This window comes from Podarcis cretensis (assembly GCF_951804945.1).
Source record: "Podarcis cretensis genome assembly, chromosome: 1".
Lineage (NCBI taxonomy): Eukaryota > Metazoa > Chordata > Lepidosauria > Squamata > Lacertidae > Podarcis > Podarcis cretensis.
Window position 1 is genome coordinate 51567061 of NC_137170.1, and position 18440 is coordinate 51585500.

Below are 18440 nucleotides of genomic sequence, written 5' to 3' on the forward strand. Positions count from 1 at the left end.
TATGTATAACTTTATCCAGAAATTGCTCTTTGTATATTTGCTATGTGCTTTTGCCAACATCTAAATGGAGGTAGTTGTGGTGGAGAACAGACTTAGTGATCGCAAACTGGAAGCATGTTGATAAGTCTCGCCTGTGCTTATAATATGTCTGACAGAGGGCCGCAGAGATAGTATCTGAAACAGAAAACCTGGGATTAAAAGACTCTAATTTTACAGAATGCAGACTAGGGCTCTTCTTTTGGAGTGAGATCATGATTCTCTATGTAGAAATGGGCAGGGTGTGTGAGGGTGTATGGAGAGAAACAATTTGCCAGCAATACTAACTGGGTGAAAAAAACATTCTGAGGAATGTGCCTATAGGGTGGTAATTACATTCTCAGAAACCAGCTATCAGTCTAAAGGGTTTGGGTTGTAAACCCCGCTAATGCTGGCAACATCCTTCCACTTGAGCCCATGAGCTCAGCGCTTTTCAGAAAGTGTCAATACAGTGATGACAATTTAATGCATATAGTGCAAACTTTGTTTTGCAGTTCTAGAATATTGTGACAGAAGCTGCATGGCCAAGAAGGGAGTATACTTCCCACACCAAGATTCTGTTTTTCTTATAACACTATCTTCTGTTAAAAATTAATGTAAATATTTGTAATAAAACAAAGTAATGAGGAGAAAGCTTTATTTTGCACAGTATTGTGTGCATTACGCAGGCACAATTACTACTGGAACCAAGTGGAAACCAGCAGTGGACCAGTTTTAAGAATTGCCAGCTAACTTCCTTTTTTCCAAAAGGGATGTACCACAGTTAGCTCCTCATGCCCATTGTTTAGAAAGGGACGTTGGAACAGTGTCTTGTTGGGGGGAAATAACACAGTTGCATCCTGCATTCCTAAACATTAAAGCTTTGGCAATGTGGCGAGGAACATAATTGTGCTATAATGTCATCTTGTTTCTGTGAGCTGTTGTATGGCTTCAAACAGTCTTTTTTCAATATTATGTGAAAAAAATAAATTGGCGCGTCTGGAAAAAACTGTCTAGCTTAACTTTCTCAGATCGTCACTTTTAAGTTGTTTTTGTTTTAAATGGGGGAAGTCAGGCAAGCACATCCCACATGCAGCTTGAAGTGGTTCAGAACCCCTTGGTTCTGCTGATCGGCATGAGAGGGTAAATAGATAACGTTATTAGATCAGACTCTGGTTTTATGATGTGCCAAACCTTTAAAGCAGCTGTGGTTGATGGGAGTTGGAGAGCACCAAACATTTGGAAGGCACCAAGTCAGCAAAGGCTGTTCTAAAGCAAAATTCCCATGTGAAGCATGGGCTAAGCAGATCTGGTTGGTGGCATCTCGCTCTAGCCCAGGACAGATCATAAGGAAGAAAGTGGCATCGTACATGGTTAGAGGCATAGACTGCAGAGGAGTGAAAAGTTGTTACTGGCAACTTCTCATCAATCAGTAGGAAGATCCAGATATAAAACATACAGAGATAATAATAATAATAATTTATTATTTATACCCCGCCCATCTGGCTGAGTTTCCCCAGCCACTCTGGGCGGCTTCCAATCGAGTGTTAAAAATAATACAGCATTAAATATTAAAAACTTCCCTAAACAGGGCTGCCTTCAGATGTCTTTTAAATATGTCCATGTTGCACAGCTGGAAAGTTAAAAGCTTTAAGACCTAATTGGGGGAAAGTACAGTGAGTTGGAAGGGCACCTCCAGAGGCTCACAGAGGCTACGCTTTGAAAGAGAGCCGTCATTATACTTTTTAGAATGTAGCTCTAAGTGCTGTACTTGGGATTTTCAGAGTAGTTACTTCCATTCCACTGGCACTAACCATCCTTCGAATGGTGTTTCTGTTTGAGGACTAAGTGGTACATTTTGTTTAATGTTGAGAGAGCTGATAAATCAGTTAAATCTGGGCTCCTTTCCATGCTGAGGGAAATGTCATCATCAATGTTTTTCCCCCCCATAATTTACCATTTATTAAGGAAAATAATAAAACACAGAAAATTAGTAACTATTTGTTATGAATCATGCCAATTTTTGTAAACCAACACTCATAAAAAAATCATGGTAACATGTCTGAGCACATCTAAATGCATAGGTTTTTAACTCCATTCTGTACTTTCACTTTCAGCAAATTTGAATCAATATCTTAACATCTTTTAAAAAAACATTTTTATTAAAGTTTTCTTGGTTTACAAAGGTATGTGCAATGTCTGTTTTTTCAAGTTACATTTTCCATAGGTCAGTTTCATTTGTTGAGACATTAGGGTTACATTAGGAAGAAAAGGGGGGAAGAGGTGGAGGGGGGAAAGGTGAGTGGGGGTGGGGTCAGGAGGTGATGTTTCTAATTTGTTTAATGTATGTGTGGGGTTTTGTGTCAGCATCGCTTGTGCAGGTTCTCTTTGCTATTCGCTTGTGTTCCTTTGGTGGTGAGAGAAGTTGGGGTTGGCCTAAGGTGCGGTTGCTTGTTTGTGATTGGCTGTGTTGAACTTTGTTTTCATGTGTGAGTGGGGGGTGTGTCTGTTTTTGAATCAGGTTAGCTGTATTGATTTGTATGCTGTTGGTGGATTCTTGTCGTTGTCTTGTTGGGCTGTGTATGTGATAAAGGGGAGCCATGCCGGGGTGAAGGTATCTTCTATTTGTCCCCTTGTCAGTTTCAGGTTTTTCATGGATGGTGGGCCCTCCCGACTCAGCTCTTCCATCTGCTGTTCCCAGGCATGTCTCTCCCCGCACTCTTTTTCCCTTCCCCAACCAAAGAGGCCTCTAAATTCTGCAGAATAAGCTGGTGTACAGCTGTTGGTCTCTAGAGTTCTACTTCTGGATGGCTCTGAACTTTGCCTTTCATGTTGTTTTGGATTTTCTTCTTGGAGGAAGTAATTGGGTAAACTAGTTAATAGCAGCAGAAGTGTGAACAATGAATCTCTCCATCATCAAAGCAGAGGAACTGATTACAACGAGTAACAGAAAAATGGAGTTAGAGTAAATACCCCCCCTTTCCTTTCCTTTTGCTCCATTTTGTAATAGCTACACAGCCCTTCATATTAATGAATCCCAATAAATGTATCTTTTTCTTCACAAAGTTTTTTTTAAAGAGTTTTGTTCTGATATAATAGCTTGGAAGTCCCCCCCCCCTCCAAAATACAGTGGTACCTCAGGTTACATAACGTTTCAGGTTACATATGCTTCAGGTTACAGACTCTGCTAACCCATAAATATTACTTCGGGATAAGAACTTTGCTTCAGGATGAGAACAGAAATTGTGCTCCGGTGGGGCAGCGGCAGCGGGAGGCCCCATTAGCTAAAGTGGTGCTTCAGGTTAAGAACAGTTTCAGGTTAAGAACGGACCTCCGGAACGAATTAAGTACTTAACCCAAGGTGCCACTGTATAGGGATTATTATATCAGGCAGTGTTCACCTGGCTGGTGCTTTGAAGTGCTGGAACACATTCAGTTGTTCCCTGAGTACATCGGGCACAGCTAAAGGGTAAAAATGTATGTTCTGTATGTTAGTAATAATAAACAGAGTTGTCTGGCAGTCTGACTGGGAAACTTGCTTGGGTACATGCCTGAAGCAAATATTGAGTGCTGCTAAACCTAGAGCAATTTCTACATTACAGAAATAGGTAAAAAAAAAAATCCTCTGTACTGAAAAGAACCACGAATCTTCACAGTGAAATAAGTCATCAAACTCTCCAAACTGTAAATAGGACTTGGTGGCCAATATTTTCTTCTTTTTGCAGTGATTCCTAATGTAAATAAAACACATTAAATATAGTCCCACAAACTATTTTAAGTCTGTAAATATGTTTAAAAAAATGAAATATCCATATGCAATGGGTTGAAAATTATAAATTTTGCCCCATGGTTTGGTGTTTTGTTTTTTGGTTAATGCACAATTTTTCTGCTCTACTTGGCTCCTCTTGTTCCTTGGCTAGGGCACAGTACACAGATTGTGTCATCATTGTTCATAAAAGCACTTGTAATCAATGAGAATGCCATGGCAAATAACAGGAATTCTAAGGGAAACATGAGGAATGCATGCAGTTTTTGCTACTGATCCAGTTATGTCTTTGGTTCAGTTGTTTTAGGAAGAGGTTGAAGAATGTATGAATCATTTGCAATTTATCAATTAGAGAAAAGCCTCACTGTGTTTGTGTTTGTTGTGCTACAGTAGCTTTCTCCCAACCCAGTGCCCTGTAGTCAAAAATATCTGGAAGGCACCAGATTGGGGGAGGCTGCATTATAACAAGAAAGGTTGGTTTAAATATTGGGGAAACTATCTGCCTCTGATGTAAGCTGCCAAATAGGAAAGCAGGACAGCCAAGCTTTTTGAGGCTTGTCTAGAAGTGAATGGATCCTGTCCTCTGAGGGATGGTTTGGGAATGAACTCACTCCTATAACATAGAGACGGGAGGGAGCAGATTGGTTAAATTTATTGAGCTGGAAGTGATCTGGCTTTCATAAGTAAGTTGACATTGAGGTTAGAAATGTGCATGAAACAAATGGCAAAATGCTTTGAAAGTACTGCAGTGCTGTAATACAGCTGATTCATCTGGAGATGAGTCAGGAGAAGTGATACCATTACATATTAAAGTTAAAAATACCCCACCTTCAGCTGATGAGGGTGGTAACAAGCAAATATTTAGCTGTGAGGACATATGCTATAAAATGGTACTATTTAGGTGCTTGGAGAAAGCTGAGGATTTATTCTCTCACCTATTTCTGCATTAATGAATTAATGGTGTCTTTTCCTTTAGATGTGGCACATTTGTTCACTCTCAGAGATAATGAAAGAAAGGTGGAAGCTGGAGAGCTCTAATTTCTCAATTGAGCAATATCTATCTTGTTCCCCCCTTGGATTGAAGGCAAAATAAAATGTATGGTTGTCTGTAGAACTGCTGTGGACTGCATTCTGAATAAATTGGTGTCTGTTGGCAATACGAATTACAGTATCCTGAAACTAAGAAAATTATATGCTTAATGTTAGAGAAACATCTACGAAGTCATAGCTTTGGAGATGGGCTGGCTAAGCATATAAAGTCTAGTACAGATTTTTGAGGTACAAAAATATATTGGGCCCATATTACCGACTATCAGGAGCACAGAGGAGTGTTGAGTCTTTGATCTGGCAAGCTGGTCTGTTTACACTGGAGACATCCAATATGGTTCCATATGCAGTTATTAACTGCTCGGAGATTTAAGAAGCTGAGTGTCCTGAAATCCCTTAAGTTGACTCTTCTCTGGCTTGCTGTTTTGCCAAGGTTTCTGGTGTGGAAATCTCCTGCTTGGAAGATGTGTCACTTGTGGGACTGGAACACTTAGCTAAATCTTCTCTGAAACTGGATCAGGCATTTGAAATGGGCATAGATTCCAAGGGAGAGGCCGGGAAATGCTCGTTCCTGGCTGCTTTCTCAACCAGGTGACTCTTCCTTAGGGAGTGCCCCCTGGACAAGGAAAAACACCCATTGCACAACTGTGCATGCATAGGATTTACTTGCTGCTGTTCAGCACAGGAGCAACAGCTCCTTCGTTGAATACTAGCTTATCAAGCTCCTCTTCAAAAAGAATACTGTGTTTAAAAGTTTTACTGTGCCATAGCTGCAGCCCGCAAAGTGAACTTTGGGTCACTCCAAAAATGTGAGTACTAGTGTTTCTTTATGTGTCATCTTAAAGGCCTAATGGATTAACTACAGGTGGCAGCAATGCAAATCTTAAAATTTAATCTAAGCAGTACAGGTATTTCCTGTTGCTTTGCTTGTTTCTTTACTGAATGATGACATGTTTCTTGCTTATTGTTTTCTTTGTTATTGGCGTCTGATTTGTATTGCGTGCAATGTACTTTTGTTGGTTTGTTTGATTATATTATATTAAGTCTCAATAATACGTTGTAAAATCTAAACTAAGATGATTTATAATTGAAGTTGATACAGAACAGTCTCTGCTCCTCACCACAAAGTTTGTCATTAGCTCTTGGTGGCTGTTGCTCAGTCACTTGTGCTCACATCCTGGCTAGTATTGTCAGCAGGTCTTCTTGTGACACAAGGTGGCAGGGAAGATAGAGAACACAGTGGGGACCTGGAAAGGTCTTGGAATCCGCTTTCCCAGAGGTCTACTGAAAGCTGGCTTTATTCTTGTTTATTTGCAGAATAATTAATATTAATAGTATAATAATGACTGTGGGTAATGTGGTTTCAATGGAGTGATTGAGAAAATATTCCTGTTGGTGGAAAAGCTTCAGATGGTTGCACTTTTCTTAAACTTTCACTCAAGTGCCCAGGCACCACCTGGGTGTATTGAAGGGTGGTGCACAGGGAGAGGTTCTGTTTTCAGTAAACCTATACAGGTGGATAATTTATAGCCAGGCTTCCTGGAATGTGTGGGCATGTGACGAGAGCAGTCCATATGTTTCAAAGCTATAGGTCAAATAATTCAAGTAATGAGGAATTCCCCCCCCCCTTTAAATTCTGGCTTGTTCTGTGTTTGCCTCCCAGCACAAACATTCTCAGCTTTAACTCTAGAAACTGAAGAACTAGATGCTTTAATTTGTTTGATTTGGCATATTAAAGTCATTTAAATAACCCCTGAGCTGCAGATTCGGGACTATGTTTCTCCTGACTTTGGTGTTACAGAATGGTAGCCTTGGATCTAGAGTTTGTATGTTCAAAAAACAAAAGAAACTCACAGGCAGAGAGAAAGTGCTTATAATTTGAGAGGGAGGAGGGTGTTGGAGGAGCACAATTACTATAGTTAGAGAAACTCAATCCACTGTAGAGGAGTTAACCTTTCCCAAACAAGTATATTTAAGTTCTTAAAGCAAAAACAAAATGACTGGGCTACCCCATGGGTCACTCCTACAGCAACTTGACTTCTTAATTATTACACTCTGGGCTCTCCCTAGTTTAGCTCACAAGGAATCAGCAGTTGTGTTGATGTGTTTAATAACTTAAGTGGTCCCTGTATGAGCATCCCCACATGGTGCTGTGCATAAGTCAATATATATTCTGCCTGCAGAAGTTTGCAGCATTGCTTGGGGCTCAGTCAGAGCAAATCCAGCTGGGTAAACTTCATTTCCTAGCCTTTCAGATAGAAGAAATCATTTGTTGACTCAAATTATGTGGAAGCTGAATTTTGATTGTCCAAAGGATATTTATTGTTCAATGACTGTTGTTTTTATTTAAAAATGAGATGCATCTTTGAAAACCATAAATAAGCGTCTGGGCTGTAGGATGCCCAGACGTGGAAGTAAGGCAGATTAATTGGGGCAGGTGGGAGAGCTGGGCTGTGGGCCAGTGCTGCCTGGACAGGAGATCTATGTTTGTGTTGGCTCCTTCCGGTTGGTGAGGAGCTGTTGCTTTGTACAGCTGTCCTGACCGGGCCTTTTCATACCACCCTGATACTTCTAAACTCTGGGGTAATATCTTTTTACAGTAGGACTTGGAATATTTCCAGTATATTTGCTAGAGAGTGACACCTTGGATTGCAAGGGGTAGCTGCTCCTGTTGCTATATTTGAGGGTGCCCCTCCCTAGATTCTGCTGAAACTGAGAAGTACATTCTGGGTGAGAGGGTTTTCTTAGTTGTCAGATGCAGTAGCTGTATTTGAGTCAGGCCAGTGAGAATTGGCTACAAAGCTGTGTTGACTCCACTTTTTCCAGTGTACTAAGCAAGCACTTTAAGAACCTAGAGACGTCCCTTCCATCCCTTGGTATCTGGCAGCCTTGTGTTTGGGTATGTAAATCTGTAACGAAACTGGGACTCTTAAAATGTGTGTGAGGGAAAGTGAGCCTAGTTAGTTGGGACGGAGTCTTTGGGCTTGCTTGGTAACTTCCTTGGTGGTCAGGTAAGCTAGGCCTGTTAGAGTTTTCAGTACCTAAACCAGGAGCATGCATTTTAAAAACACTTTCCCACGTAACAGGAGAGGGTTGATGTGGCAACATAGCAGTGGCTTAATCTCCTTCTGTTTGGGTGCCAGTTTTTCTCTTAAGGATCTCTCGGAGCATTCAGTATCATGGAAACTATTGCCACAAGCGTTTGAAGGGAGGATGAAACCCAGTCCTTTGTGCCATGGGAGCTCTGCCTTCCCATGGGAGCAAGTTGGATACCTTTCCAGGGTGTGGGGGAGCTTTTTATAGCAAGGAATGTGCAAGAGGCAATGAGCAACAGTCAAGTATGTCCATCAGTCATTAACCATGAGCTAACCTTTATAATGAGCTATGATAATGGAATCCTCCTGTCACTGAAACAGGCTGTGGAGGGTGTCTGGGAACCTCTATTTTTGCTGTGTACATTACATGCATGCCAGCTGAGACCACTGACACAGCCTTACTAGAATTGTAGTGACTAGATAAGCATGTGTATATTGTCGAGTGAATATCTAAGAAAGTGAGACGGAGGAGGTGGGTAGCATGACCAGTGCGCCAGAACAATGCTATAGGACAGAGCACAAGAGGTGGGGGTGCCAGGTGCCACTAAAATTTGAGAGCCCAAAGTCTGCCACTGGAGGCTGCTAGGGTGAAAAGTGAGCAAATGCACTACAGTGTAGCCACTCTTGTGGTGGTAAGATATAACTATGGTCTGCTTAAACCCAAGAGCTCAAGCTCTGACAATATTATTTTTGTTCTGTTAAACAGCTTGGTAAGTTCTTTTCCTTCTAGAAAGGGAACAAACAAAAGTCCTTTGATAATATCGTAAGAATCAAGGCAGTCTGCAGAACCTTGGAGACTGACTGATGATAGTAGCTTTTTGTAGGCAATGTAGTAATTCTGAATATTACATAGGGGCTTGGATGTACTGAAATGACACATCTAGTCCCTTAAAAATCTATATACAGTGTTCCTCAGTGGATTCAGCTGTTGCAGGAGCAGCTTCCAGGTTTCTCCCCTGGGATAGAGATCCCTTACCAGAGATGCCTCCCACACTCCTGACTGTGAACTGAATTGGAAAAGTAGGCAGCTGGGGTGAATGTGCCTTTGTACACTTGGGCATGTCCCAGTCTGGCCCTAACCCAACTCCTCCCAGCATCACGGAAAAGACTTGTCCTGTAAGTACTTTGTGCTGCTAGTGGTATTGTATGTGAAGATTCCCCCACAAGGAACCAGAAGGCCTACCTCATTCTTGTCCCTGTAGATAGTGACCAACATTCCTATATAATGGGGCTAGCCTGTTTGGGTTTGGATGACTCTCTACTTTTCAGTGTCTCATTGGAATTGCCATGTTCTGCTACATATACAGTTATTTTGCTTTTCTTCCCAGCTGCTCCAAAATCTGCAAAAATTCTCTGCTGCAAGGAAACCAGAGTGATGTCATCAGAAGATGATACTGGTGGGGAGGCACCCAGTGGCAGTTTCTGGGAGGTAAGAGAGGGCAAGATGGAAATAAAAGGGTTCCCCTTTGTCTAGAGTCACATAGGATGTGCTAAGAAATACTACATCAACCTTGGTTTCAGTACCTCCTGGCAGAGAAGTACTGACAGCAAGCCTAGGACAAGTTGTCATTGGATGCCCCTTTTTTAAATGGTTCCACGATCCTTAGTGCTGAATAATAATAATAATAATAGTCCCTGGAATGTGTCCATAACAGACAAGCCAGTTACCGCCCTGCCTTCCTTGCTCCAGCTGAGAATTTGGGTGGGGTCCTGAAATAGGAGTGAACCTAGAGCTCAGAAGCCTTCAAAAGGCTTGCTTGTTCTGCCTAAAGATATATCTGAGATGTGTGCAAGAATGACTGATGGTGTTAATCTAATTTCAGCCTGGCAACTACAAGCGGACAGTGAAGCGGGTGGATGATGGCAGCCGGCTGTGTAACGACCTTGTCTCCTGTTTCCAGGAGAGAGCCAAAATTGAGAAGAGCTATGCACAGCAGCTAACAGACTGGTCCTGCAAATGGAGGACTGCTGTGGAGAAGGGTACAGTAGAGAAAGCACATCACTCAAGATGGAACTCCTGTCTTTTTAGGGAGGGGGGGGGAGGGCACTTTGAATTCCTGTGCAGGGAGACCCCAACACTTTGAGTTGGCTTACCCCCTCAGCTAAGAGTTAATGAAATAGAGGTGCTGACCTGGCAACCATGAGCAAGATAACATCGTATCTTGGGGTTAGGCAGGGAAAACAAAAAGTTAATAAATTTGGAGAGGACTGTTTAAGGGGAAAGAGAGGACAGGAACCTTTCCAGATGTAGCAGGGATATAGTAAAGGATTAGATTTAGTTTGAAGTGTGTTATGGGAAAAACTTTTTGGTTTTCATGTTTGTTCTTCTAAGTGTCGTTATAAACATTTTTCTAGGAATAAAGACATACTGGTAACATAGTCTAATTGACAATGTGGCTGGTATGCTCTATATTTCCCCCTTTTTTATTTACCTACCCAGCAAATATTTAACTATTTATTTGTTGGATTATTGTGTGGTTAAAATATATTTTTTAATAAAAGAAAATAAACGGGTTATTTGTTCCTTTTTCCACTACTGTTGTTATGGAGGAATCTGCTCAAATTAATTATCGTACAAGAAATGGCTTTGTTAAAACATGTAAAGCTGATGAAGGATTTTAGTTTTATGGGAATGCCCTCAGAAAGTCTATGGCAGGGGTGAGGTCTCTGCAGCCCACTGGCCAAATTTGGTCCTCGAGGTCATGTTCCCCAAACCACACCCACCTGCCCCCATATGTGACATCAGGTGTGGGACAGATATAGAGACACAACTGGATCAGCTGTGGGACCAGGTTCTCTGTCGAGAACTCAATCATGCAGGTGATCTCTGCAGAAAGCATGGTTGAAGTCACTTCCCTTTAGCTGTTGGACACTTGAGTTCAACCCTGCTTGATTGGCTGCATGACCCATGGAGCTGATCCCTGAAGGAGGCAACATTGCAAGCAACACCCCTTGTGCTGCAGTTCATAAGATACTTTGACAGGTGAGTGGGGCAGCTGCCTCACAGGTGGGTTGATCCACCCACCAGTCAAAAGTTGGCTTGCGGAATGGGGGCATGGATAACCATCTGACCTACTGGGCCAAAACGATTCCCTATCCCTCGTCTATAGGATAAATTCTGAGGGGAAGACGATTTTACTTTCATGGCTTTCAGCTACTGTCCCATTAACTGAGTGCTAAGTGCCACACAGGTCAGAAGAATTCATCAGCCCAAAGAATCTGGTCAACAGAAAGCCTTGTAGGAGGAACAAAAAGTAACCTGGCATAGTGTACTGGGAAGGCTATGTGTGATGGTAGCAAGTAGGCGATGAGAGACTTGGGTGCAGGTTGGAGGACTGCCAGTACAACTCTGGATGATCATTTCGTGGATTATAAAGATGGGGAGTCAATCAAGTCTTTATGCAACAGAGACTGAGCAGAAGTTTGTTGGCACACACTCTAGTTGCAGTTACCTAGGGTTGAGCTCAGCAAACTTTCTGTAGGCGGCAAATGCACTGTCTCACACTACTATCAATATGTGTTTCTCCCACACAGCTCTTTCTTTTTGAGCAGTAAATGTACTTTTGAGATAGATGACTTTGGTAACAAACAAAGCCTGGCTTCCAAACCTGGTTCCTTCTGTACTTGCATAATTACGTTGCCATGTCATCTTTGTTGGTTCATCTAGGCCCTCAATATGGCACACTGGAAAAAGCCTGGCATGCATTCCTGACAGCTGCAGACAAACTTAGTGAGATCCATCTGGAAGTACGGAACCACTTAGCTGCTGAAGACTCGGACAAGATTAAGGCCTGGCAGAAGGAAGCCTACCATAAACAGATGATTGGTGGCTTCAAGGAGACAAAGGAAGCAGAGGATGGATTCCGCAAGGCCCAGAAGCCCTGGGTGAAAAAATTGAAGGATGTGAGTAAGAAGTTGCAAGCAGGAGATGGGGGAATAAACAGCCTATCAAACATCTCGATAGGCACCCTTGAAATTATTTGATTAATCAGCTTTACGGTCTGGGACTTAACAGATGGCAAAACAGCTCAGTCAGCCTATTGTCCAGCCTCATGTTGCTGGTCATAGGTTAGGCAGTGTTGAGATGTAAATTGTACTTTGCTGTTTTCCTGCCACTTCCTCTTGAATACAGCTGCTTGTCTCTGTATGTCATGGGAAATAACACTGCTAATACGTTATTCCATATGATATCTCTGTTAGGTGGAAACTTCGAAAAAAAATTACCATAGTTCTCGTAAGGAGGAAAAGACGGCACAGACACGCGAGAATCATGCCAAAGCCGATTCCTCTGTGTCGCAGGAGCAGATGCGTAAACTGCAGGAGCGTGTCGAGAAGTGTGCTCAAGAAGCAGAGAAGGTAGGTAATGTTGGAAGGTGGTACTTTGGCCATTGACTCTCTTAAGCTGAGGGAGAGTCCTAAAAGCAGGAACAAAAGGCAGGGCCTTTTCTGTGGTGGCCCACCTGCCTATGGAACAGTGCCAGTGAGTAGTTAGGCAAACTCTGTCACAGATCTCTCTTAAGAAGACTTTTCAAAGCTTTTTTAGAATGACCTTTAGAGATTGAAAGGTGATGGCAGCAGTTGCTGGTTTTGTCTTATTTTCATGTTTGAATACAATATGATTTTATAGTTGTATAATTGTTTTGTTTTAAAAAGCATTTTACTGTTTGTAAACTGCTTTGTTAGGTAACCAACCAGAAAAGTGGCATGGCAGTTTAAAAAATTTAAAAAAAAAGAAACAAACTTGATTTTGGATCTTTGTCACTAAATTCTGTGGGTGGAGAGGCAGCCCAGTGCTTCAATGGATAGTCCTTTAAGCAGATGGGCCATTGCCCTTGGCTGCAATGTTTGCTGCCCCCTAACCAGACAGAGAACTCAAAAAGCATCAAGGCCCTGTTGAGCCCCTAAATTGAATGGTGCTCATGGAAGAGAGCTGTATAAGTCAATTACTATACTCTCATTCAAGTGGTGAAACTAAAAGAGTAACAAGCAAGAAACATGGGTCCCACCTCGGTCCCAGTACTCCTGAGCATTATAGGAAGTCAACAGCTCACAAATGTTTTGTTTTGGTTCCCTGCAGTGCAAGGATCAGTATGAGAAGATGCTGGATGAGCTCAATCGCTACAACCCTCGGTATATGGAAGACATGGAACAGGTCTTTGAGGGCTGTCAGGAAGCAGAATGCAAACGGCTGTGCTTCTTCAAAGAGATGTTCCTGGATCTGCACAACCATCTGAACCTGTCTACCAATGATAGGTGTGTGTGTGTGTTTGTATGTGCGCGTGTGCGTGCGTAAAAGAGGGCTTCTCTGCCCTTATTGCATCCTATGGGATGAGAACTATTTAAGGGTTCTTTTTTTCTATTGAAAGGCTACATCTCCTGGTACTATAGGAACATATTTCTGTTTGTCCTTTCCTACATGCCTATGTAGCTTTCCAAACAGAGTCCCTTATGCTTGTTGTGTGTTCCTTCATGCCTGCAGCTTCCATGCACTTTACCGGGATTTGTATCAGGGAATAATGGCTGCAGATGACCAAGAGGACCTGAAGTGGTGGCGTCAAACCCATGGACCAGGCATGGCTATGAACTGGCCTCAGTTTGAGGTAAGCCATCTCCTTCTGGTGGGAAATACTAGGGAACTTGCCCTCTTTAGGTTGTAAAGTAAGTCGTGTATTGTATCATCCTGCTGAAATCAGCACTCGCCACTATTTTTCTATAGAATAGAAATGAAATGTGTAATATACCTGGCATGATAGGAACATGCAAAGCTACCAGCCCAGAGTATTTGTCAATCTAACCAAATATTGACTACACTGCACTCCAGGGTGCAACCTGATTCATTTTTAGTGGAGTTGTCTGGGATCAAACCTGGGACCTTGTTCTGCAAATAAGCAATAAATCCCCCTCCACATAAAGGATGTCCATTGTCTGTGTTGGATGGGAGGGGGAGAGGAAGCATTCAATTAATCTTCTGAAATATTTTTGGAACTAGGGACTGATAACTTTCTCCCCTCTAGGAATGGTCTTTGGAGACACAGAGGCCAATCAGCAAGAAGGAAAAAAGTGGGAAAAGCGGTGAAGATGTGACTTTGACAAGCATTGTGCCTGCAGGTGATGGTGTGAAACAGACCCCTACACCAACAAAGCAAAGGCAAGTTGCAACCTGTAACACTCGGGTTCTAGAGCAGAGAGGGCAGTGTTATTGCAGGATGGCTGACTCACCAAAAATGGGTATAGCAATACCTTCTGCTTCCCTTTGAGAATATGAATTCCCATTAACAAGAGCATACAGAGACTAGGTCCTTGCAAATTGTGAGATAAATGTCCTAGTCTAATGGAATGCAGGGCTGTTGTTAGACCTGCTGGAAGGGCAGGAGCTATGACTGGCAATGTGCCTCTCCTCTATCCCGCCCTGATGTAATAATAATAATAATAATAATAATAATAATAAAATTTATTTATATCCCGCCCTCCCCAGCCGAAGCCGGGCTCAGGGCGGCTAACAACACTAAAACAGATGTAGCTCTACCTCTGCTTGTTCCACCCATTAGTGTGAGGACGCTGGTAGGATTTTCCTCTCCAGCTGTTGCTGATCTCAGGGAAAAAAGAATATTCCTCCAGCTGCAACAAAGGCAGTTCTGGATTCTTGATTTGCATCTGTTCACTATGAAGAGAGATGTCAGCTAGCCAGGCCCTTCTTACTCAAACACAGTTCATGTTAGTTCTACAGTGAAGTTAGTAGATAGCAAACATTCTGGCTTTCGTAGCTGGGTGCTTTGCATTCAAAACCCGACCAGATGGCATACTGAGCATGCTGGTCCAGTGGCTGTTGGCACAAGATTACAAAGAAGGAAAAGACAAGAGAAGTACAGGAAATAATAAATTCCTATCTTAACCTTTACTGCAATGTAGAGTCTGCTTTTGTTAACACGAATATCACCGGCAGTAGCTATTCTGCAGCATAACCTTGCCCTTTTCTCGATTTAAAAAGGCTTGTTTGCCAATCCACAGGTATTCATACCAGGAGGAGCAAAACAGTCACTTCTATGATACCCTGAAGGCCTCGGCCTGTATGAAGTTAGTATGAAACTTAAGACTACTTAGGGTACCTGTTTCCTTGCTTCTCCTTTGCTGTAGCTTCTTAATACTTTCTAGTTAAGGAGATGGGCAGTGTTAGCACACTCTTTTTCAATTTCTCCCAAATAGACACCTTTTTAGCTTTCTTCAAATAGACCACCTTCTCTCTACCCTGATTGTAGTCACTTAGGGCTTTTAATGTAGTTATTTCCAGAACTGGTCAAGGTTACTGGAAAGATTGTGTTTTTGAACACCTGCTATTCTGCTCATTCTCGTTCTTTCTCTCCCCCCACTCCCCCCGGGCTAATGGTGACTTCTTTGCCTTCCGTGTTTTGCATCTTCCTCTTATTTGTTCTTCTCCTAGAAAGATGCATGATTTGGAAATGGGACGCTTTAAATAAAGAAGGAACTTTGGGTTTTAAATGACCTTTCTTCCCATTCTTCCTCTTCCCCTTGCACAGTGGAGGGAAAGAAGAAATCTCAGAGTGGTCGGATGAGGACACTCCCAAGAAGCGCCCAGAAGTCAATGGGCATGAGGACGACATAAAGGTACCAGGCGTGCGGGTGCGAGCACTGTATGATTACGCAGGACAAGAGGCTGATGAGCTGAGCTTTAAAGCAGGTACAAATGCACTAATCTTCTAACTTGCTTGCTAGTGTGCTTTTGGGGTATGGATGGAAATTTTCCAGTAGGACCTGGATGGCCCCAGGATGCCTGTTGCCCAAACACTTGAGTTTTCTGAGAGAATTCTATAATAAACCAAGCCATTTATGAAAGGGGTCAGCAGCATGCTAAGAAATTGCAGAGAGAGAAAGAACCAATGGGGCACTTCTTAACTACTGGGAAAGACGGAGGATAGATAAATTACTTCAAAGTTCTTCCAAAGGGACAGGAAAAGGCATGGACTTGCTCCCAATACGGGCTCTGCGGTATGAGACTCTGAAGGAAAATGGCAATTGCTTCAAGTTGCTATTCCTTTTTTAAAAATGCTTTTATTAAGTTTTGTAGATACAGGAATATAGTGGCAGAAGATAGGGAAGAAAAGAGCCCTACCCTTCCTAGATTCCCCTAATCTGATGTGAGCAATTCTCATCCCAAATTGTCTTTCCATAGAAGTCTTTGCGTTCCAGGTGGGCAGAAATCTTGTTCTTTTGTCTCAATATCTGAAATAAAACATGACCAGATATCATAAAACTTGTTGGTTGGTTGTTCATTTCTTCTGGCATGTAACTCGTGAGTCAATTTTTCCATTAGCGCCAAGTTCCATGCTTGAATATTCCACTGCTGAGTTAGCATCCAGGGATCTCCAATGCTTGGCAATAGAGATGCTGCTATTCCCGAGACTTCCTGTATGTAGCTGGGCCTGGCCATTTGTGCATTTATTTTCCATGCCAAATGGCCAAAAATGCTTCAATATACCAGGACTGTGTTCCCTTGCTCAGTGGCGGTGAAAGCAGAGCTGCATATTGAGAAATAACACATAAAGGGGAACTTGAGAGCAGGAGTCTTTCATGAGAAGCTGGCAAATTCTGGAACTGAGCAGTGATTTAACATAAACTTTCAGCACTATATGCCAGCCCAGATGGAGAGGCAGTCATCTGTTGTCACCAGTGACATAAAATGAACGTTATCACACACCTGTTTCTCTGGATGGTTGTGAGCATGGTAATGCTAGCCTTGCTCTGGGGCTAGTGGCTTGCCACATGGCCAGAGCCACAACACAATAAACTTAAATAGATGCCTTATGGTTAGTGATCATCCGATTCCACACTAAAATAGTTTTTATATCCACCAGCCTGATCTACTGGGAAGCACATAGGAATAGGGGCCACCTGGATCTTGGGGATTTCATTCATGCTTTAAAAATGTATTTCTAGAAATGTGATTTGTTTTTCTTTTTTACAGGTACTAAAATCTTTCAAAACCCAGCACTTGGGTTTGCATGAAACATGCATTGCTGAGTTATCATTATTAAATATTCTTGTACCAACTTACTTTGCTTGATCTGCCTATAGTAACTAATTAAAACAGGAGTACTACAAGGATATCTGTAGTAGATCCAAACTGCTTTTTGGTTTATCATTTGTGAAAAATCCTTCCAGGCACCATCCTGGTTTGCTTCTGCCTGTCATGTTGTCTTATTTATTTATAAAATAGTTGTATACCACTATATCAAAGCAGTTTACAGCAGTAAAAGCATAAAAAGTTAAAATATGTCTATGAAGATAGGGACACTGAGCTTTCTATACTTGGTTTGCTGTGGTTTGTCTAGCTTACTGCATGTGAGCTGAATTTATTGATCTCTGTCAAAGAACAATTCATCAGTTTTTCTTTTTGCTTTGCCAGGGTCGTAGTGTATACCCAAGGGCTTATGGGAACTGGGTCACTCCTCTTTTTAAAACCTATTGGTGCATCTTCCCCATCTAAATACTTCAATAACATGCAGTTGTATAGTTAATGCAGACAATTTGTTATTTCACTGAGTCAGTTGAACTGATGCACTATTTTCCTTTCGTTGCTGGAAATGATATTTTAAATTGTTCTCCTTAAATAGAAAGTTGGAGCAAGTGCTGATGGGTTTTTTAAAAAGGCATTCTCTGGATGGTTACACCCCTTTCAGGTGGTCTTTAACTTCACTAATGTGTGAATTCTGCATGGTGGTTGACTCTTCAGCATGAGTCAATTGAGATGACATGGGCAGCTGGAGGGGGTATCACTGTCTAGGAAGCATCTTCTGGCTGCTAATGCCCAAGAGCTTTTAAGGTGCTTCTCTGTATAATAATGGCTTTGTTCCAGTAGGCCACTATAATATAGTTGTATGGAGAATGAAGGCTAACACTGACCCTAAACTCGTTTGGAAATGAGACACACAGATTTCAGTGGAATTGTTATTAAATAAGTGTGCATGGTATCTCAACCTTAGCTTCACTTCCATTTGTCTGCATTGCCAGCATCTCTGGAAACCAGAAGGGAAAAGAAAGCAAGTCTCATTTCATTTTAGTGAATATCTAAACCAATGAAACCTTGCCTTGTTATTCATTCTGAGATTTTTCTTCCTCTAGGTGAAGAGCTCATGAAGATCAGTGAAGAGGATGAACAGGGCTGGTGCAAAGGCCGGCTTCAGACCGGTCAGGTTGGACTATATCCTGCTAATTATGTTGAGAAAGTCATTTCATGATTGCTTCCTCCCTTCCCCCTTAAGGTGTGCATCCCGCAAGCATTTTCTCCAGAGGTCACCAAATCATTGGCCTCCAACTTGCGTCAAAAACCATGAAAACAATCTGGAACTTTCTGAGGACACTCTTATTGTAACCAATGCTTCCTTTTAAACATCTAGAATTATGGTGATGATTTTTTTCTAATAAAGGTATATAAAATTTTCTGAATCCTGTATGTTATAATGGAATAGAAGGTGGAAAACGCCCCATAAAGCGCAAAGCAC

General features: G+C 42.0%; 1 protein-coding gene across 4 annotated transcripts in view; it reads left to right on the plus strand.

The window, feature by feature from the left end:
* Positions 1–18384, plus strand: part of PACSIN3 (protein kinase C and casein kinase substrate in neurons 3) — a 29702-nt gene extending 11318 nt beyond the window's left edge. The window contains exons 2-11 of one of the 4 annotated variants that reach the window (XM_079952225.1): positions 9252–9352; positions 9747–9903; positions 11591–11826; positions 12124–12279; positions 13001–13176; positions 13403–13523; positions 13938–14071; positions 14932–14997; positions 15459–15619; positions 18061–18384. In XM_079952225.1, the coding sequence (XP_079808351.1) occupies positions 9299–9352; positions 9747–9903; positions 11591–11826; positions 12124–12279; positions 13001–13176; positions 13403–13523; positions 13938–14071; positions 14932–14997; positions 15459–15619; positions 18061–18176 (1377 nt within the window). In that variant the 5' untranslated portion in view covers positions 9252–9298 and the 3' untranslated portion in view covers positions 18177–18384. Of the gene's footprint in view, positions 1–5462; positions 5638–9251; positions 9353–9746; positions 9904–11590; positions 11827–12123; positions 12280–13000; positions 13177–13402; positions 13524–13937; positions 14297–14931; positions 14998–15458; positions 15620–18060 lie in introns of those variants that run through there. The other 3 variants (XM_079952223.1, XM_079952222.1, XM_079952224.1) reach the window with 3 other exon arrangements.
* The last annotated feature ends 56 nt before the right edge of the window (positions 18385–18440 follow it).